Source organism: Trichechus manatus, unplaced genomic scaffold (genome assembly GCF_000243295.1).
Source record: "Trichechus manatus latirostris isolate Lorelei unplaced genomic scaffold, TriManLat1.0 scaffold00199, whole genome shotgun sequence".
In the NCBI taxonomy this organism is placed as follows: domain Eukaryota; kingdom Metazoa; phylum Chordata; class Mammalia; order Sirenia; family Trichechidae; genus Trichechus; species Trichechus manatus.
The window spans coordinates 4,046,418-4,069,208 of record NW_004444135.1 but is presented as its reverse complement, the minus strand read 5'-3'; the positions used below and the strand labels follow the sequence as shown (position 1 = coordinate 4,069,208).

The 22,791-nt window shown below is 38.6% G+C and overlaps 1 protein-coding gene across 7 annotated transcripts in view; it reads left to right on the top strand.

The window, feature by feature from the left end:
- The window catches only part of LOC101360186 (oxysterol-binding protein-related protein 1), a 173,661-nt gene that overhangs the window by 60,104 nt on the left and 90,766 nt on the right, over nucleotides 1–22,791 (top strand). For all 7 annotated transcript variants that reach the window (XM_023742068.1, XM_023742066.1, XM_023742069.1 and 4 more), the window contains 3 exons: nucleotides 7,115–7,226; nucleotides 11,050–11,135; nucleotides 12,444–12,588. In XM_023742068.1, the coding sequence (XP_023597836.1) occupies nucleotides 7,115–7,226; nucleotides 11,050–11,135; nucleotides 12,444–12,588 (343 nt within the window). The remainder of the gene's footprint in view (nucleotides 1–7,114; nucleotides 7,227–11,049; nucleotides 11,136–12,443; nucleotides 12,589–22,791) is intronic.

The window sequence follows — 22,791 nt, the reverse complement described above, 5'->3', positions numbered from 1 at the left end:
AGTTTCTTCATTCTTTTTAATTCTTTTATCTGATTCTTCCTCAAATAAGTTGGCATCAAGTGCTTTATCTTCAGTGTCACTAATTCTAACTTCTACTGCCTCAATTCTGCTCCTGTGACTTTCTATTGAGTTGTCTAATTCTGAAATTTTATTGTTAATCCTCTGGATTTCTGATTGCTGTGATTGCTATGGATTCTTGCAGCCTGTTAAATTTGTCATTATGTTCTTGAATAACTTCTGTAAGTTCCGCTACTACTTTGTGTGTTCCTTGGCTGTCTGCATTTTGTTAAATTTCCTTTCTAATTTCTAGAAGAGTTCTGTATGTTAATCTTTTGTATTCTGCCTCTAGTAATTCCAAGAAATTCTCTTCCTCCAGAGAATTTACTGATTCTTTATTTTGGGAGCTTGCTGAAGCCATCATGGACTGCTTCTTTATGTGATTTGATATTGACTGTTATTTCCAAGCCATCAATAAGTTATAATTTTATTTTATATTTGTTTAGTAAGTCCTAGCTTCTAGTTCTGTTTTGTTTTGATATGCCCCAATAGGCTACTCATGTGTGCTAGTTTGATTATTGGCATCTTTGAAGCTCTAACGTCCTGTAACCAGGTAGGTAGTTATGTAACTGAGTATGTGCACACAGGAGCCCGTTAAATTTTCCTGTACGGGTTCAGCTCAGGTATCCAGGCAGCCGGTCACCAAGTGTGCGGTGCAACCTCTCACCTACAGTTTAGAGAGGGATGGGTGATTGGTGTAGGCACTGGTATCTGGCTGTGGTAGGGGATCACACGCTGAGCCAGGCAGGGGGCTGACGGCTGCCCCTGAGAGTCTGAAAGGAAAGCATGTCCCTATTCCCTAGGGCGAGTAGGTAGGTGAGTTTTACAGCTGGACTGTGAGCACCCCACTCTGTTGGCTGTAAAGACTCGAGGGCACCACTTTTTCTTGGACTCCTGTAGCAGGTGACTAGGTGGCTTAGGTGACACCACCAGTCCTCAAGCCCCTCTTGTGGATTGGTAAAGCTGCCTACTTAAGGGGTGGGTCTGTTTCAAGGGTCACACATCTGCCACTTCACAGCTAAAACAGTTGAAGTTAAACTTCAGGTATTTGCCCTGTTGTACTGTGGTAGTGAGGGCTAACGCTGTTGAGATGAGTCCCCATAAGTCTATATAGGGGTGTAAAGCACTCAGAATCTTTGGACCCCTTACACCTGTGCCTAGGAAAGGAGCTGTGCTGACCCTGAGTTCCTGGCTTAGGGGAGCCAGTAGCTTATTTGTTCCCTCTCCAAGGCCAGGAGAATGTGTCAGGGCGGCTTCTGGGATCTACTTCCGGCCCAGCGGACTCCCAGTGCAGAGCGAGGAGGGAGGAGGTAAAAGGGAGAGAGGTTTTTCCCAAACAGGCTTTTTTTTTTTTTAAATCCCCACTAAAGGGCACATGCATGTACTTATCTTTAGCTGCTTCGGAGCTGCTTTTCACTGGTTCGGAGTGTCCGAGCAGAATCTCTGCTGCTGGGTCTCTCTTAATGCAGAAACTGCTTCCTGAACATGCGCATAGCTGTTTGCCTGCTTTACTGTGGACCCGGAGCGGCTGTAGAGCTGCAGTCCCGCCACCGCCACTCTGGCACTGCTCGCTTCTTCCGAACCACCTCCCTCTCCCCCCGCAACTCAGTCCAATTCCTCAACTTTGCCTTGTTCAGGGCTCCTGGGTATTCATATACAATCAAGTCACTTATTTTTCCAGGTCTTTGTTGTAAGAAGGATATAAGAAGCCATCTGACTACTCCACCATCTTGGCCCCGCCTCTTCCTGAGAGTTTATCAGGAAAGGGTGTTGAATTTTATTGAATGCCTTTTCTGCATCAATTGATATGATCATATGGTTCTTTTCCTTTGTTTTATTTATGTCGTGGATTATGTTCGTTGATTTTCTAATGCTGAACCACCCTTGTAATCCTGTTAAGAATGTCACTTGATCATGGTGTGTGATTTTTTTGATATGTTACTGAAATCCGCTGGCTAGAAATTTGTTGAAAAATTTTACATCTTTGTTCATAAGGGAAGTTGATCTGTAATTTTGTTGTGTGTGTAATGTCTTCACCTGGTTTAGTTATCAGGGTTATACTGGCTTCATAGAAAGAGTTTGGTAGTATACCTTTCTCTTCTATGTTTTTGAAGAGATTGAGTAGGATTGGTGACAACTCTTCTCTAAATGTTTGGTAAAATTCTCCAGTGTAGCCATCTAGTCCTCGGCTTTTTTTTTGGTTGGCGGTTTTTTGATGATATCTTCAATCCCTTCTTTTGTAATGGGTCTATTTAAATGTTCTACTTCTGTGTTGGTTTGGGTAGAAGTATGTTTCTAGACATTTGTCCATTTCATCTAGGTTTTTAAATTTGTTTGGAGTACAGTTTTTCATAGTAATCAGTTATGATCTTCTTTATCTCTGTTGGATTGGTTGTAATGTCACCAATTTCATGTCTTAGTTTGGTTATTTGCCTCTTTTGTTGGTTTGCTTTTTCCGATCTAGCCAGTGGTTTGTCTATTTTATTGATCTTTTCAAAGAACCAACTTCTGGTTATATTGATTTTATTGTTTTTCTATTTTCTATTTCATTTATTTCTGCCCTGATCTTTATTATTTTCTTTTTTATGGTAACTTTCGGCTTCCTTTTCTCTTCCTTTTTTATTTGTTCAAGTTGTTAGTTTAAGTTATTGATTTTGGATCTTCTTTTTTAATGTAGGCCTTTATCGCTATGAATTTACCTGTAAGTACTGCTTTCGCTGTGTTCCAAAGGTTTTGATATGTTGTGCTTTCATTTTTGTTTGGTTCTAGGAATTTTTATTTCAGTTTTGATTTCTTGTATGACCCAGTAGTTTTTTAGTGATGTATTACTTAGTTGGAGCCCTGGTGATACACTGGTCAAGAGCTCAGTTGCTAACCAAAAGGTCAGTAGTTTGAATCTACCAGCCACTCCTTGGAAACTCTGTGAGGCAGTTCTACTCTGTTCTGTTGGGTCACTGTGAGTCAGAATTGACCCAGCAGCAGTGGGCTTAGTATCTTCTCTTGAGAACCACTGGAGGGCACTCTTAACCTTAGGCGTTTTTCAGTGATGATTCAGGACTTCTGAATGGTTGATCTGTGGAATGCAGTACACCTGCATGGGAGGGTGGGTTTAGCTGGTTGCAGATGCTGATGTAAGCAGTGGGGCTCAGCTTTACTATGGTGAATGTAGGGGGCTCTCTTTCCCTTATGGGCACTCCTGCGCAGGCTTTCCCACAGTGTCCCACTGTGGGCAGGGAGCCAGCTCTTTCCTTCTGTGTTACCTGACAGTCTGAAGTGTTCCCCCCACCTTCCTGCCTGTGCAGTTTCTCATGGTCCTTGTGCCCGTCTGTCTCAGAAATTCAACAACACTCTTTCATTGTACCATGATCTCCCTTTGCCCCCTCACAATTGGCCTGTGCACTCCCTTGGCCAGTTTGCTCCCCCTTAAAAAATTGGGCTTCGGGTTTCTCAGATTAGCTCCCTTCTCGTGTTCCTTGTTTGGAGTGTTGCCTGTCCTGATCCCAAAATGGCTGCAATGAATGAGTGATCCCAGTATTAATGGGTAGGTTCTCTCAGCTTCTGTGCTGTCCCCACTTTTCCTCTCCCCCACTTCTGGACTCACCCGACTCTCTAAACCTCAGCTGCTGTCTGGAGATCTGAGATCTCGGTCTGTACTTGTTTTTATTCATTGTTCAGTAGGTTAGTTGCTTGGGAGAATAAATGGGAGTGGCCCCTCACTTTGCCATCTTGCTTCACCCCCACTTCTCTGAACTTTTAATGCTACTATAGCCAGAAGTTGCTTTCACCCAATTTTTCTGATTTTTTTTTTTCTAATTATTTGAATGATCTGGTAAATTAACTATGACACAAGGGTAATTTTTGCTTATTCTGATTGTGGGCTGTAGTGCAGCATGATCTCTAAAGGTTATTTTATAATCCCATAATTGAAAAATTTATGTGCATTTATCATGAGTTAAATAAGAATGACGTTGTCTTAGGCTGGATTCTCTAGAGAAGCAAAATCAGTAAAGCATATAAATATACGTATATATAGAGAGATTTATATCAAGGAAACAGCTCATGCAATTGTAGAGGCTAGAACGTCCCAAATCCTTGGATCAGGATAGAGGCTTTCTCTGATTCATGCAGCCTCAGGGGCTGGCAAACCCAAGATTGGCAGGTCAGAGAGCGGGGCTCTTGCTCACAGGCTGTGAAGGTCGATGAATCCCAAGATCAGCAGGCAGGACTGCAAAGCCTCTCCTGATTCACATAGCTGCAGGGGCTGGCGAACCCGAGATTGGCAGGTTGGAGAGCAGGGCTCTTGCTCACAGGCTGTGAAGATCGACAAATTCCAGGATCGGCAGGTAAGCTGCTAGCTCAAGTCCCAAGAACTGGAGGTCAGAAGAACAAGAGGCAGCTGCAGTGAGGGCAAAAGCCAGAGCGTCCACTTATATTCCGATGCAGGCTACACACCCAAGGAAACTCCCTTTCAACTGATTGACTACTCGCAGCAGATCCCATCATGGGGGTGATCACGTATAAACACTGAGAATCATGGCCCAGCCAAGCTGACACACAGTCTTAACCATTACAGATTTTTACCTGAATTGTATTGTTTTACTGACTCTGCAAAGGCATTTGACTGTGTGGATTGTAAGAAATTGTGGATAACATTGTGAAGAATGGGAATTCCAGAGCACTTGTGCTCGTATGGAAACTGTACATAGATCAAGAGGAAACTGTTCAAACAGGATAAGGGGATAATGTGTGGTTTAAAATCAGGAAGGGGTGCGTCAGGGTTGTATCCTTTCACCATACTTATTCAATCTGTATGCTGAGCAAATAATCTGAGAAGTTGGACTATATGAAGAATAATGTGGCATGAGGATTGGCAGAAGACTCATTAACAGCCCGTGCTACGCAGGTGACACAACCTTGCTTGCTGAAAGTGAAGAGGACTTGAAGCAATTACTGATGAAGATCAAAGACTACAGCCTTCAGTATGGATTACACCTCAACATAAAGAAAACTCGTCACAACTGGATCAATAAGCAGCATATTAAAGGAAGAAAAGATTGAAGTTGTCAAGGATTTCATTTTACTCGGATCCATGATCAATGCCTATGGAAGCAGCAGTCAAAAAAATCTAATGATGTATTGTACTGGGCAGATCTGTTGCGTAAAGAATCTTTAAAGTGTTAAAAAGCAAAGATGTCACTTTGAGGACTAAGCTGCACGTGACAAGCCATGGTATTTTCACTTGCCTCATATGCATGTGAAAGCTGGACAATGAATAAGGAAGACCGAAGAAGAATTGATGCCTTTGAATTATGGTGTTGACAAAGAGTATTGAATATACCACAGACTACCAGAAGAATGAACAAATTTGTCTTGGAAAAGGTACAGCCACAATGCTCCTTAGAAACAAAGATTGCAAGACTTCACCTCACGTACTTTGGATGTGTTATCAGGAGGGAACAGTTCCTGGAAAAGGACATCATGCCTGGTAAAGTATGGTCAGTGAAAACAAGGAAGACCCTCAACAAGATAGATTGACACAGTGGCTTCAACAATGAGCTCAAACGTAGCACAGATTGTGAGGATGGCACAGGACCGGGCAGTGTTCCATTCTGTTTTACATAGGGTTGCTCTGAGTCGGAACTGACTTGACTGCATCTAACAACAATAAAGAAGAATGAACTTATTACATATTGTTTGATGCTTTTTATTATTCTAGTAACTAGATTTAACTAATCTTTTGTATAAATTGCACCTAACAACAAGAAGAACAGAGTTCTTTGGTAAAAATTAGTATACCAGGATTTTTAAAAGTTATATTTAGCATTTTTTCCTTACTTTATTTTTCAGATGCAGATAGAATTCTGAAGGTTTTACTTCTTTTTGGTCATCAGTTTATGATAGCAATATGGTAAACATAGTACATAACTGGGCTGTGGCACTTACCTTTATTTTGACTGTTACAGTTTTCTAGCAGAATCGAGTATACATTGGAAACGAATGCTTTCTATGTTCCATGTGTCCATGATTATTTATATCTCACGTGGAATATAGAAGATAGGTATAATCCTGGGGTTTCTTAGGGGCACTGGTGGTGCAGTGGTTAAAGCAATTGGCTGCTAACTGAAAGGTCGATGGTTCGAACCCACCAGCCACTCTGTGGGAGAAAGATGTGGCAGTCTGATTCTGTAGAGATTTACAGCCTTAGTAACCCTATGGGGCACTTCTACTCTGTCCTGTAGGGTCACAGTGAGTTGCAATCAACTTGACAGCAGTGTGGGTTGGTTATCTGTCTTGTTCCCTAGGATTCCATTTCTCATGGTTATGTACTAAATGCTTGCTGTGTGTCAGGCATTGTCCAATTGACTTGACATATCATTTCATTTAATGTGAAACAGCAACTTTGAAATATAGATGTAAATATTGACATGTTTTGTAGATTGAGTTCCCCAAGAAGCTGACTGAGGTGGAGATTAGCGGGCATCGTGTTAATTGAGATTGTTGTGGGATCAACTCCTGTGGAAGGGGGGGCGGAGGAAAGAAGCAAGTTTGGGCAGAGAGATAGTCAGGTTGTGATGCAGTCTCCTCCAGGGATGCCCCAGCCGACCCTGTGGGGAGCTCTGACTGCCCTGAGCAGTGGGTGAGAGGGCCAGGCCTTTATTCCCCTGCAGCAGTCAGACACTGAATCACTTATAGCTGATGTGATATAAAGATTCCTACACAGTACCTTTTTTCTATCATGAGTCCCTGAGTGGTACAAACGGTTGACTCACTCCGCTGCTAACCAAAAGGTTGGAAGTTCAAGTCCGCTCTGAGGCACCTCAGAAGAAAGGACCCAGTGATGTACTTTGGAAAAGTCAGCCACTGAAAACCCTGTGGAGCATAGTTCTTCTTTGACACACATGGAGTTGCCATGAGTTGTAATAGACTTAATAGCAACTGGTACTGGTACACAACACTTTTTTCTATCGTAGAAACACTGTAGTAATTTGGAAATGGGCTATGATACAGTAAAGTCTTAGCTTATTAACAGCTAAAAATAATTTCTTTGCTTTTTTAGGAGTTGGTAATGCTTCTCTTGGAATATAATGCTGATACTACTGTTGTTAATGGGAGTGGACAGACAGCAAAAGAAGTCACTTATGACAAAGAAATTAGAAATATGCTTGAAGGTAAATATTATGGATCATAATGTTGTTGTTAGGTGCCATCAAGTCAGTTCTGACTCATAGCGACACTATGTACAACAGAACAAAACACTGCCCAGTCCTGCACCATGCCCACAATTGTTGTTATGCTTGAGCCCATTGTTGCAGCCACTGTGTTAACCCATCCCATTGAGGGTCTTCCTTTTTTTCGCTCACCCTCTACCAAGCATGATGTCCTTCTCCAGGACCTGATCCCTCCTGACAACATGTCCAAGTATGGATCATAATACATAATACAAACATCATTTTCCTGAGTAATAGCTAAGATCCAGAGTATAAGTAAAAACGGCTTCTGAGATGCCACAACAGATGACACCAAGCCTCAGCTCTAAAGATAATATAGTTTTAAGAAGTCATTGGTTAGAAACACAGTTATCTATATGAGCATTTCCTCAAGCCATCATTTACAGCTTTTAAACTATTTTTTTTTCTTGCTATGTTTTAAATGAAAGTTTACAATTCAAATTAGTCTCTTATACAAAAATTTGTACATACATTGTTATATGACCCTAGTTGCTCTCCCTGTACTGTGACAGCATACTCCTCCTTTCCACCACAGGTTTCCCATGTCTATTCAACCAGCTCCTAACCCTGTCTGCCTTCTCATCTCACCTCTGGACAGGAGCTGCCTATTTAGTTTCATGTATCTACTTGTAAACTCTTAATTTACACAGAATTATGGAAAGTTTTGTTACCTATTTTTTCAAATTTTCAATGAAATTAAAAGTAGAAAATTAGAGCCACGAGGGAGTATGGCTCTAGACTGAAGCAGTGAGGTGATGAAGGAATGCAAAAATGCAGGACAGGTAAACTGTAAGGTGTAGAGTTGGGAGTCATGCGAGGCTGGAGAAGGCAGTTCTGGCCAGCTCAGTTATCCTGAGGATAGAGTTAGACATCATGACTACAAAGATTCCTACTAACTCTGAACTCTGATTGGAAAGAAAGATGAAGAGTTCGTTTTTTAGTCATATTCAATTTAAAATTTCCAAGACAAATGATTTTTTGGATTTCGAGTACCGGTAGCCCCCAACTTACCATGGAGTTCCTTTATGACAACTGTATTGTAAATCAGTTCTGACATTGTCAAATACCTCATTTTTTTTTATTATTATTGCGTTTTATTATCAGTATCTTTATAAATCATAACATTGAACATCTGCAAGTGAATATCTGAGAGTAACATCAGCAAATTATGCACTGCAGCCTTATATGTGGTACATATTACTAATGATAAGATGTACAAAAAAAAAAACGTCATAAATGCTGTTCGTCGTAAATCAAATATAGCGTAACTTGGGGACTACCTGTATTTGCTTTAAAATAATGTACTGAGGTATAAAATATATATGGAAAAGTATACATCACTAATGAACAGCTCATCATTTTCACAAATGGAACACCTCCATGTAAGAAGGATCCACTTTGAGAAAGGGAACATTACCAGCCCTCCGGAAGCCGCATCCCCCAAAACAGAATGAACACAGGACGGGGAACGTCTAGGAACATAGTCCAGGAACATGTGCAGCCTTTTCAACTCTAAATCTCTGTCTGTTTTCCTTCATTTATGAGCCTTCCCTAAAGGCTAGAACCAGCATTAAGCATTATTTGATTATTCAGTAAATTTTAATTGACTGAGTATGCATTGTGCTGGACACTGTTACAAATGCCTAGGCTACAAAGAAGAATAAGAACAGGGACCTGCCTTCAAGGATGTATGAGAGGATACATTACAACTCAAGGGATACATGCAATTGTAGAAGTATGTACAACAGGGATGGGGCAGTCCTGTTCTCCAGTAGCCAGAAGGAGGAACCAGTGAAGAGGAAAAGATTGAATGTAGTGAATTCCAGCAAAAGAAGGTGGCGATGAGGGCCTAGGTAGAGGTTTGGCCTTTTTCCTCTGAGGTAGAGTGGGGTCTAGGTATAGAATTAAAATTGCAAAAATATAAGATAATAGTATGTAGTAATGTTAGTTGTTTCTTAAGATTAAATTAGTTCCAGCTATTCCTGTATTCAGTATACTTGTTCCTATAGTTTAAATCGGATAGTGTGTATATTGTCTTAAACAACAATTAGTGCATAGTAGTTACTATTAATAAATGTTCATCTGTTTCCTCAATCCCCTGGCTCCCAGCCTGCTTCTCTTTCTGTGACCTTGACTTTAGCCAGGAAGACCTGAAAAGCCTGTTGTATTTCCTCCCTTGCAGCCTTTGTACAAGACACTGTACACACGTCTTGAGTGGGATTACTGAGCCTGTCTATGAATTTACTTCCATTCTGTAAGCCAAAATAAAATTCAAATCTAGCAGAAATTACACCTTTTTACATATTCCAGTCTCTTAAACAAATCAGATTGCCAGTTGCTCTCTTTCCCTGCGAACATGATTTGAGAGGCAACGTAGAGTAGTGATAAGAGCATGGACTCTAGAAGTAGCCTGCCCGAGTTCAAATCCCAGCTTTTCCACTTCCCAGCTGTGTGACTTTGGTTAAGTTCCTTAACCTCTTGGTGCCATAGTTTCTTCATCTATAAATGAAGGTAATAGTAATACCTACCTCACAAAGCACTACTGGTCAGTGGTAGTATTAATGAGTTAATATTTTTAAAGTGCTTTGAATAGCCTGTGACACATAGTGTTATAGTAGTTATTAAGTATGTAAAATTTGTTTATGTGGAAGTATGTAAGCAAATTGGAGCTCTGGTGGTGCACTGGTTAAGAGCTTGGCTGCTAACCAAAAGGTTGGTGGTTCGAATCCACCAGCTGCTCCTTAGAAACCCTATGGGGCAGTTCTACTTTGATGTATAGGGTCACTATGAGTCAGAATCAACTCGATGGGAATGGGTTTGGTTTTGGTGTATAAGCAAATTAATAAAAATCTAAGTATATGGTTGGTACATCTTCCTACCATTGTTATTATTTATTTATTTTTTAATTGTACTTAGATAAAGGTTTAGAGAGCAAATTAGTTTCTCATTAAACAATTAATTGACATTGTTTTGTGACATTGGTTGCCAGCCCCACGACATGTCAACACTCTTCCCTTCTTGACCTTGGGTTCCCTGTTATCAGTTTTCCTATCCCCTTCTGACTTCTTGTCCTTGCCCCTGGGCTGCTGTGCCCCTCCAGTCTCATTTTGTTTTATGGGCCTGTCTAATCTTTGCCTGAAGAGTGAACTTCAGGAATTACTTCAGTACTGAGTTAGCAGAGTGTCCGGGGGCCATAGTCTCGGGGTTTCTCCAGTCTCTGTCAGGCCAGATAGTCTGGTCTTTTTTTGTGAGTTAGAATTTTGTTCTGCATTTTTCTCCATCTCTGCCTGAGACCCTCTATTGTGATCCCTGTCAGAGCGGTTGGTGGTGGTAGCCGGGCACCATCTAATTGTGCTGGACTCAGTCTGGTGGAGGCTGTCCTACCAGTGTTATTTCTTATTACTGCTTTTCTCTTCACATTCTAAGTTTCATAAATGAAAATACGAACCTCACTTATCTACCTTTCCAAGGCAGATATGTGATAGAATTTCAGTATGTAAACATAATTTATAATTATTTGTGTTGGTTATTGTAGTGAGTAAAATACTTAAAGACCTCTGAATTGAAAACATAAATTCATCCAAACCTGTACTCTGAAATGTAAGACAGTGGGAATAACAATAAAGTGTAAGTATATTTGTATTGCAATTCAAAAAAATTGATTTTTCTCACCATGACCATTTTATTCTTTATACATCTTTGTAATAAATATGCAAATAGGATCCTGACAAGGAGTAGAGTAATATGTATTTTTCTTTTGCAGCTGTCGAAAGGACTCAGCAAAGAAAGCTTGAAGAATTACTCTTAGCAGCAGCAAGAGAAGGCAGAACAGCAGAACTTACTGCACTGGTAAAAAAAAAAAAGACTATTTCTTTACACTTTAGGAAAAAATTTTACTTAATGTTAGCCATAACTTAGTTGAATTGTGGGACCAAAAACTCTAGAGATCATAATAACAGAGCAAAGGTCTTTAAGTGTCTAAAAGCACTATCATGGTAATAGTGTAAGTAGGATACATTTTCAACTGGGATGTTTCTTTTGGAATTTCTGATTTACACCCATTCCTCCTCCTTCTCCCCTGAAAACTTGATGGTTAAGAGTCCAGTTTTTCAAGGCCGAAAGTTAGTGTAAAGACACTCCCCCCATCCCCCACCTTGATAAGGCAATAGCGGTCCTATAGGACAGAGTAGAACTGCCCTGTAGGGTTTCCACAGAGCTGCTGGTGGATTTGAACTGCCAGCCTTTTGGTTAGCAGCTGAACTCTTAAGCAGTACCCTGCCAGGGCTCGCTCCACATAATACATAGGGCTGTATCAAGGAATACATTTCTCTAATTTTGATGAGCAATGTGTTGTGAAAGGAGTAGCAGCTGTACTTCCAGGAAAGTAACATATAAAGGAGGAAAATGTTTTGAAATATGTAGATTTTAGAGCAGACCAAAAAGCTTTGCCCACTGGTTTTTTGGTTTTTTTTTTCTTTTTTCCCTTCTTCTTCTTAGGAGACCTACTTTCCAGTTTTCATTTCCTGCATAGTCTCATTAAACATGAAATTCTAAATTTGTTCCGAATTCAAGGCTTGAAGCATTGCCTTTTGCTTTAAAGTTATTTCAGCTCATTTGAAAAGGCTTCTTTGTTTTCCAAATTTAGTGCTAAAACGTTTTTGAAACTTTGTGAAATGGAGACTGTATAAAGAAGTTTTTTAAAGCAGTAAGTTGGAAGCAACAAATTAAGTAGAATTTTTACATTTACACATTTAACATTTATGGTATTAACTCTTCTGAATGACCATAAGTGGTAGACTGATTTGTAATTTTTCTGTCATGAGTTTGAATTACAAGACTGGAAGGAGGGAGCAAATCTTAGTGAAATATTAATTTCCAGAGGTGGCTGGGTGGTGCTGGCATCTGTTGTCAAAGGAGCGTGGGCCCTGGACACAGGCCTGAGATTTGGTGGCACCTTGGGAACAAGCCTGGGGAGTGACAGGGAGTGGCTCAGTGAGCAAGAAGCTACCGGCAGCCTAGCTGTCCAGGAGCCCAGCTGTGCTTCAGGCTCTGTAGTATGAGGGCTCGCCTGAAGCATTCATGTACACTTTTCTGCGTTTTATGGGAGAAGGTCTATCTTTGATATGTAATTCTGCATTGCATTTCTTTAATCTTTAGCTCAACAGGCCCAATCCTCCTGATGTTAACTGTTCGGATCAATTAGGAAATACACCCTTGCATTGTGCAGCTTACCGAGCCCATAAGCAGTGTGCCTTAAAGCTTCTAAAAAGCGGAGCAGATCCTAGTCGGAAGAACAAAAATGGTAAGCATGTTGGTGAAAGCCATGGTTGATTATTTGAAGCTATAAAATGAAGTCAATGCTGTGTAAAATTGTTTTATGTTAGTATTCAGCCTTTGTTAAACTGTATGGTCACTATTTAATTTTGAAATCAAGGAATTCACACACACACACAAACTTATTAATTTACTTCCCAGTTAAGCCTTAAATGGTTAATAATGCCTACTCCATAGGAGGAGCCCTGGTGGCGCAGTGGTTAAGAGTTCAGCTGCTAACCAAAGGTTGACAGTTCAAATCCACCAGCTGCTCCTTGGAAACCCTATGGGGCAGTTCTACTCTGGCCTATAGGGTCGCTATGAGTCGGAGTTAACTCGATGGGAACGGGTTTGGTGTTGTTTTTTTGGTTACTCTATAGAAGGCGCCAATGAGACTAAGATAGATCCTGCCCTCAAGGGAAAGATAAGAACATGCATAATATGCATGTAACAAAGGCAGAATTGGATAACCAGGTGAGAAGCCGCCTGGAGTGTCCTATTCATGCCTTTAAACCCATTGCCAGCAAGTCGATTCCAACTCTTTGCAACCGTATAGGACAGACTAGAACTGCGCCAATAGAGTTTCTAAGGAGCGGCCAGTGGATTCCAACTGCCAGCCTTTTGGTTAGCAGCCAAGCTCTTAACAACTGTACCAGCAGGGCTCCTTCTTGCCTTTAGGCACCACTTTTTAGGGTGCTTCCCTCTGCCTGCTACCAGTCTGGATTAGGAGTCCTCATTGGTCCCACAGGCCCTTGTGTTCACCTCCATCGTAGCCCAGATCACACTCTGTGGTAACTGTTCACTTATGCAATTGTCTCCCATTAGACTGAACTCCTAAAGGTGGGGAAATATCCTGTCTACTTTGCCCAGCACTTAGAGTAATGCATAGCACACAATGCCTTGTGAGTGTTGCATGTTGTGTGGAAGGGTTGGGGTATTTGGGAATAGCTTCATAAAGGATTAGATATTTGATATAGATCTTGAAGTCCTGGTATGACTTTTCTTTATTAAATTTCATCTGTAAATACTTCAGTTTGTGTCTCTAACAGAAAGCCCCCTACGTACTTTTCTTTTTTTTAATATAGCCACAGTACTATGATTATCTAGTAAGACTCTGATAAGCAGAAACTTGGGAAATGATGTTGTAAGCAGAGAGAAGATTACAAGCGAAGTCACTAAGGTCAAGTCAAGTTTAGGTGACATCCCCAGGTTGACATATGCAAGGGCACATGAAGGGGAGTGGTAGTGGGTAATCATCTAGATGAAGGTTAGGGTCATAGAGTGGAAAACCTTGAAATGACAGGCTATATTAAGTCTCAATTTGGAAGGTCAGGGAGGCCTTAGGGGGAAAAAAACTAGGTGAGCAGTAGAGGGATGAGGTTAAAACTCTGCTTTACAAAGGTTAATATGACGATGACCCTGCTGGTATTTGAAATACCAGTGGCATAACTTCCAGCGTCATAGCAACATGCAAGCCACCACAGTACAACAAACTGACAGACAAGTGGTGGCATTAGTCATCATTGTTTTTGGGTGCCATTGAGTCAGTTCTGACTCATAGCAACCCAATGTGACAGATTAGGACTACCCCCACAAGTGTCCTAGGCTCTGATCTTTATAGGAGCAGGTCGCCAGGTCTTTTCTCCCGTGGATATGATAAGTGGGTTCTAACCGCCAAACTTTCAGCTAGCAGCCGAGCCCTTAACCATTGTGCCACCAGGGCTCCTTGGCATTAGTCATTAGGGAGATGCAAATCAAAACCACAGTGTGATACTACTTCACCCCTGCTAGAATTTCTCTGATCAAAACAAAACACAACAGAAAATAACAGATGTTCTATGAAGCCAGCATAGCCCTGATACCAAAACCAGGCAAAGACACCACAAAAAAAGAAAATTAAAGACCAGTATCACTCATTAATATGGATGCAAAAATTCTCAACAAATTCTAGCCAGTAGAATTCAGCATCATATAAAAAAAAAATACACCACAACCAAGTGGGTTTCCTACCAGGTATGCAAGGATGGTTCAACATTAGAAAATCAGTCAACACAATCCACCACAGAAATAAAATAAAAGAACCACATGATCATCTCAGTCGATGCAGAAAAGACGTTCAACTAAGTCCAACACCCATTCCTGATAAAAACTCTCAATAAAATAGGTGCAGAAGGGAAATTCCTCAACATAATAAAGGGCATCTATACAAAACAAACCATATAAACAAAACCCACCATATAAACTTCCATATAAAGTTAATGATTAGTTTTTCCATCTCTTTAAAGAATGTTGTTGGTATTTGGATCGGGATTGCATCGTATGGAGAGAGGCTGAAAACATTCCCTTTGAGACAGGAACAAGACAAGGATGCCCTTTATCACCACTCCTATTTAACATTGTGCTGGAAGTTCTAGCTAGAACAATAAGGCAAGAAAAAGAAAGGGCATCCAGATTGGTAAGGAAGAAGTAAAACTGTCCCTATTGCGGATGATATGAAAACCCAAAAGACTCCACGAGAAAACTACTGGAACTAATAGAAAGATTCCGCAGAGTAGCAGGATACAAGGTAAACATACAAAAATCAGTTGGATTCCTATATACCAATAAAGAGAATGACAAAAAAGGAAATCAGGAAAACAATACCATTTATAATAGCCCCTAAAAAAATAAAACACTTAGGAATAAATCTAACCAGGGATGTAAAAGACCTATACAAAGAAAACTACAAAACACTACTGCAAGAAACCAAAGGAGATCTACATAGATGGAAAAACATACCATGTTCATAAATAGGTAGACTCAACATTGTGAAAATGTCAGTTCTACCCAAAGGAATCTACAAATACAACGCAATCCCGATCCAAATACCAACAACATTCTTTAAAGAGATGGTAAAACTAATCGTTAGCTTTATATGGTAAGGGAAGAGGCCCCAGATAAGTAAAGCACTATTGAAGAAGAAGAATAAAGTAGGAGGACACGCACTACCTAACCTCAGAACCTAGTATACAGCTACGGTAGTCAAAACAGTCTCATACTGGTACAACGACAAATACATTGACCAATGGAATAGAATTGAGAACCCAGATGTAAATCCATCCACCTGTGGTCGCCTGATCTTTGACAAGGGCCCAAAGTCCATCAAATGGGGAACAGACAGTCTTTTTAACAAATGATCCTGGCAAAACTGGATGTTGATCTGCAAAAAAATGAGACAGGACCCATACCTCACAGCATGTACAAAAACTAATTCAAAATGGACCAAAGACCTAAATATAAAACCAAAAACTGTAAAGATCATAGAAGAAAAAATAGGATCAACGCTAGAGGTCCTAATGCATGGCATTAACAGGCTACAAACCATAACTAACAACACGCAAACTCCAGAAGATAAGCTAGATAACTGGGATCTTCTAAAAATTAAACACTTAAACGTTCATCAGAAGACTTCACCAAGAGTAAAAAGAGAACCTACAGACTAGGGAAAAAATTTTGACTGTGATAAGTCTGACAAAGGTCTGATCTCTAAAATCTACAGGAAAATCCAACACCTTTACCACAAAAAGACAAATAATCCAATTAAAAAATGGACAAAGGAAATGAACAGACACTTCACCAAAGAAGACATTCAGGTGACTGACAGACACATGAGGAAATGCTTGCAATCACTAGCCATTAGAGAAATACAAATGAAGACCACAGTGAGAGACCATCTCATCCTGGCATTACTAGCACGAATCAGAAAGACAGAAAATACTAAATGTTGGGGAGGCTGTGGGGAGATTGGAACTCTTATGCGCTGCTGGTGGGAATGCAGAATGGTACAGTCATTTTGGAAAATGATAGACGATGCTTCCTTAGAAAGCTAGAAATAGAAATACCATATGATCCAGCAATTCCACTCCTAGGAATATATCCCGGAGAAATAAGAGCCGTCCGGAAGAGATACATGTGTACCCATGATCATTGCACCATTGTTCACAATAGCAAAAAGATGAAAACAACCTAGGTGCTATCAACAGATGAATAGATAAACAAACTATGGTATATACACACAGTGGAGTACTACTCAACGGTAAAGAACAGTGATGTATCTGTGAAGCATCTCACGACATGAATGAATCTGGAGGGCATTATGCTGAGTGAAATAAGTCAATCACAAAAGAACAAATATTCTGTGAGACCACTGCTATGAAAACTGATGAAAAGGTTTACACACAGGAAGAAACAATCTTTTGATGATTACGGTGGGGAGGGGTAGGGATGGAGAAACACTAAGTAGACAATAGGTAAGTGGTAACTTTGGTGAAGGATTTAAATCTAAATTCAAAAAAAGAAAATAACAGATGTTGGTAAGGATTATGGAGAAGTCGGAACCTTCCTCCATTGTTGGTGGGAATGCAAAATGGTGTGAAAACCGTCTGGTAGTTCATGAAATAGTTGACAATAGAACTGCCGTTTAAGACAGCAATCCCAATCTTCGGTATATACCCAAAATAATTGAAACCAGGAATGCAGACAGAAAGCTGTACACCAGTGTTCATTGCAGCACTGTTCACAAAAGCCAAAAGACAGAAGCAACCTAAATGTCCATCAACAGATGAATGGATAAACAAAATGTGGTACATACATACAATGGAACATTCTTCAGCCATAAAGAGAAATAAAGAACTGATACATGCTAAAACATGGATGAACCTTGAAAACATTATGCTGAAAGAAGTCACTCAGTCACACAAGGGCAAATATTGTATAATCCCATTTACAAAGTTTATTAGTGGTTACCAGGGGTAGGAGGGAGTCACCCCTTAGGGGACACTGAGTTCCTGTTAGTAGTGGTAGAGTAATTTGAAAATGAGTAGTGGTGATGGTTGCGCAACACGCTCAACATAATGTCACAGATTTGTATGTGTAAACAATGTTAAATTGGCAGAGGCTTTGTTGTATATATTTCTGTCACAATAAAACAATACAAAAGTGAATTCACATGAATACAAGGGAGCATGTACTAGGATGTTTATTTTACCTGTATTTAAAATAGTGGAAAAGTAGAGACGGCCTGTTTACATAAAGTGTGGTTTATCCTTGCCAAAAACCAAACCTGCTACTAATGCGAGTTCATACTGACTCATAGCAACCCTATAGGGTCTCTGCTTTTTAAGTCTTTTGGATATAGACCTAGGCATGTAATTGCTGGGTCATATGGTAATTTTATTTTTAGGTTTTTGAGGAACATCCCATCCCACCCACCATGGCTGTACCATTTTGCATTCTCGTCAGCAGTGGATAAGAGTTTCAGTTTTTCTGTATCCTTGCCAACATTTATTAGTTTCTGTTTTGTTTTGTTTATCTTAGGCATCCTAGTGGGAGTGAAATGGTATCTTATTGTAGTTTTGATTTCCATCTCTCCAATGGCTAGTGACATTGAACATCTTTTCATGTGTTAGGTAGCTATTTGAATGTCCTCTTTGGTGAAATGTCTATTCAAGTCCTTTGCTCATTTTATGATTAGGTTACTTGTCATTTTATTGTTAAGTTGTCCAAGTTTTATTTATATTTTAGTTATTAGATTCTTACCAGATGTATGGTTTCTGAAGATATTCTCTTAGTTGGTAGCTTATCTTTTCACTTTTTTGATAAAAGTTTTTTGATGAACAAAAATTTTTAATTTTTATGAGGTCCCATTTATTTATTTTGTCTTTTGCTATTTGTGCTTTTGTTACTACATTAGATAGTCCATAGTTAAAAGCTAGGCCCCACAGCATTGTCCCTGCGTTTTCTTCTAAGAATTTTTGGTTTTAGTTTGCACATTTAGATCTTTATCACAGTTCGAATTTGTTTTAGTGTATGGTATAAGACATGTATGCTATTTCATTTTTCTCCCTGTGAAATCTAGTTTTCCCATTGCTGTTTTTTAAGAGACTCTGCTTTCTCCATTGAATGGACTTAGCACCCTTGTCCAAATCTGTTTATCATGGATGTATGGGTTTATTTCTGGACTCTCTATTCAACTCTGTTGGCCTTTATGTCTATTGTTACATGAGTACCAGGCTATTTTGATTACTGTAGTGTACAGTATGTCTTAAAATCAAGAAGTGAGAGTCCTCCTACTTTATTCTTCTCTTTCAACATTGCTTTAGCTATTCGGGGCCTTTTGCCTTTTCATGTATTAGATTGAGGACTTGTTTTTCCATTTTTGTAAAGAAGCCTGTTGAAATTTTGATCAGTATTGTGTTGTATTTATAGATCTCTTTGGGTAGTAATGATATCTTAACAATATTAAGTCTTCCAATCCATGAACACAGAACATCTTTTCCGTTTATTTAAATCTTTAATCTCTTTCAGCAGTGTCTTATAATTTTCGTTGTATAAGTCTTTCACATCCCTGGTTAAATTTATTCCTAGTTATTTTATTCTCTTAAATGCTATTGTGAATGGAATTGTTTTTCTAGTTTCCCTTTCAGATTTCTCATTGGCTGATGTATAGAAACTCAGCTGATTTTTGTTTGTTGACCTTGTACCCTACCAGTTTGCTGAATTCCTTTATTAGCTGTAGAAGTTTTCATGTGAACTCTTCAGGATTTTCTATATATTTGATCATGTTATCTGCGAATAGAGAGAATTTTATTTTGCTTTTCCAATCTGGATACCATTTATTGCTTTTTCTTGTCTTATTGTTCTGGCTAGGATTTCTAATACAATATTCAATAGAAGTGATGAGAGCGGGCACCCTTGTCTTTTTCCCAGTTTCGAGGAGAAAGACTTTCTCTATTGAGTGTAATGTTTACTGTTGGTTTTTCTTAAGTGCTCTTTATCATATTGAGGAACTTCCTTTCTATTGTTTTTTTGAGAGTTTTTATCAAGAAAGGGTGTTGGATTTTATTAAATGGCTTTTACTTTGTTCTCTTGATGTGGTGTATTATGTTGATTGATTTTCTAATGTTGAACCATCTCTGCATTCCTGGAATAAATCCTACTTGGTTCTGATGTATGACTCTTAATATGCTGTTGGATTCTGTTTGATAGTATTTGGTTGAGGATTTTTGCATCTGTATTCATAAGGGATATTGGCCTCTAGTTTTCTTGTGGTATCTTTGTCTTGTTTTGGTATCAGTATTATGTTTGCTTCATAGAATGAATTAGGGAGTATTCCTTCCTTCCTATCTTTTGGAAGAGTTTAAACAGTATTGGTGTCGATTCTTCTGTAAATGTTTGGTAGAATTCCCCAGTGAAACCATCTGGTCCAGGACTTTTTTTGTTGGGAGGTTTTTGATCACTGATCTAATCTCTTCACTTACTATGGGTCTGTTGAGATTTTATATCCTCTTGAATCAGTTTGTGTAGGTTGTGTGCTTCTAAGAATTTGTCCATTTCATTTAGGTTATACAGTTTATTGCCATACAGTGGTTCATAATATTCTGTCATAATTCTTTTTATTTCTGTCAGGTCAGTTGTAATGTCTTCTCTTTCATTTTTTAGTTTGGTTATTTACATCTTTCCTCTTTTTTTCTTTGTCGTTCTGACTAAGGGTTTGTCGATTTTATTGATCTTTTCAAATAACCAACTTCTGGTTTTGTTGATTCTCTTCATTGTTTTTCTGTTTCAGATTTTATTTACTTATGCTTTAGTTTTTGTTATTTCCTTTCTTCTGGTTTTTAGGCTTGATTTGTGCTTCTCTTTCTAGTTCCTGACATTGTCAAGTTAGGCCGTTGATTTGATACCTTTCTTCTTTTTTCATATAGGCATTTACTGCTATAGGTTTCCCTCTGAGTTCTGCCTTCACTGCGTCCCAAAAGTTTTGATTTGTTGTGCTTTCATTTTCATTTGACTCTAAGAAATTTGTGATTTCTCCTTTGATTTCTTCCCTGACCCATTGGTAGATTAATACTGTGTCAAGAGTTTAATTTCCATATGTTTGTGTATTTTCTGGGTTTTTTTTCTTTCTGTTATTTATTTCTAGCTTTACTCTGTTGTGGTCAGAGAAAATACTTTTTATGATTTCAATCTTTTTAAATTTTTCGAAACTTACTTTGTCAACTAGCATGTGGTCTATCCTGGAGAATGACCCACGTGCACTAGAGTAGAATGTATATTGTGTTGTTGTTGGGTGAAGTGTTCTATATGTATCTGTTAAGTCTAGTTAGTTTACTGTGTCATTCAGGTTCTCTTTTTCCTTGTTGATCTTTCTAGATATTCTGTCCAGTGTTGAAAGTGGTGTATTGAAGTCTCCAACTATTACTGTAGTTCTGTGTATTTCTCTCTTCGATTCTATCAGTGTTTGCTTTATATATTTAGGTGGTGTGTTGTTGGGTGCATATATATTTATGATTGTTAAATCTTCTGATTAATTGACCTTGTTATTACTATGTGACGTTCATCTTTATTTCTTCTAAAAGATTTTGTCTTAAAGGCTACTTTGTCTGATATTAAGATTGCCCCTTAGCTTTCTTTTGGTTATCGTTTGCGTGGAATATTTTTTTCCATCCTTTCACTTTCAGCTTATTTGTGTCCTTGGGTCTAAGGTGTGTCTCTTGTAAACATCTTATAGTTGGATCAAGGTTTTTCATCCATTCTGCTGCTCTCTGATTTTTGAATGGAGCATTTCAGTCCATTTACATTCAACTGTAATTACTAATAAGAAGTGACTGACTTCTGCCATTTTGTTATTTGTTTTTTGTGTGTCTTAAATCTTCTTTGTCTTTGTCCTCTAATACTGCTGTTTTTTGTATTTTGTTGGTTTATTGTAGTAAGCCATTTTGGTTCCCTTCTTTCTTTTTGTGTATGATGTTTTTTAGATATTTTTTTAGTGATTACCACAAATATTGTATTTAACAGCTTGTGTTTATAACTCTTGGATAAGTTAGTACAGTAACATACAAAAATTCTATACCTATACCATCCCCTTATTTTGTTGTTATCACTAATTACATCTTTATATTTCCTGTGCCCTGTAACAAGAATTTTATCCTCGCTATCCTTGTATTGCATTTTTAATGATGGTTTTTATAATGTTTTAATGTTTAATAAGGTTTTTCCCTTTATTACTTTTCTTTTGTAAAGATTATCTCTGATATTCTTACCTGTTCAGTTTTCCAGATAAGATTTAAAATACGTTTCTTAGGTTCCTCTTAAAAATACTGTTGGGATTTATTTGAAATTGCATTCCATGTAAATAAGTTTTTGAATTTGCATCTTTATAACACTGAGTTTTCCCACTAAGGGACAAACAAGTATTCAAAATTTTAAACATTAAATAATTCCTGTTTTTCCCTTTATTTTGTTGCTTTTGAGAGGAGATGCAGTGCATTTTTGTAAAGATTGCTTATGGTGCCCATACAGGTAGGGAGGCTATTTCATTCAGTTCAGAAAGCATTTTGTTGAATTCTTACTGTGTGCCAAGTACTTTGGACATTGGATCCAGAAATGAGGGCACTGGACTGGAATTTCATTGAGTTAGCAAGAGTTCAGTATTTATTTTTGGTATTAGAGCAGAATTCTATGAAAGAAATCACATTGTTTCCTTCCTGTCTGCCTAAAGGAATAATTTCTCAAAAGCACCCTGTAAATAGAATGAAAATAACACAGAGTCGGCAGACCTTTATAAGATACCTTCCTGTGTGCTGGCTAGAAAAAATGGAACTGGTTATTAATTTCTGTGAACATTTTAAAAAGTTTTTGCCCCACTATTAAAGTAATATATTTTCGCCCCCAGTTTTATCCATTATCTTCCTTGAAAATAAATCTCAAACCCATGTACTTCTCTCCATCTTTATGAGTATCTCTCTCTCTTTTTTTTTTTTTTTTTTTTACTACTAACTCTCTAGTTCAAATCACCATTATCTTTCACCTGGATTATCGCTATTGGTTTTTAACTATTCTCCCTGCTTTTCTGTTTTTTTTTTTTTATTATACTTTAGGTGAAGGTTTACAGAACAAATAGTTTCTCATTAAACAGTCAGTACACATATTGTTTTATTACATTGGTTAACAACCCCACGACCTTTCAACACTCTCCCTTCTCAACCTAGGAGGACCTTTTTTTTTTTTGGTGAAAATATACATAGCCAAAGTTACACCATTTCAAAAGTTTCTACATGTACAATTCAGTGACATCGATCACATTCTTCCAGTTGTGCTGCTATTCTCACTATCCTTTTCCAAATTATTCTATGACCATTATCTTCAACTCACT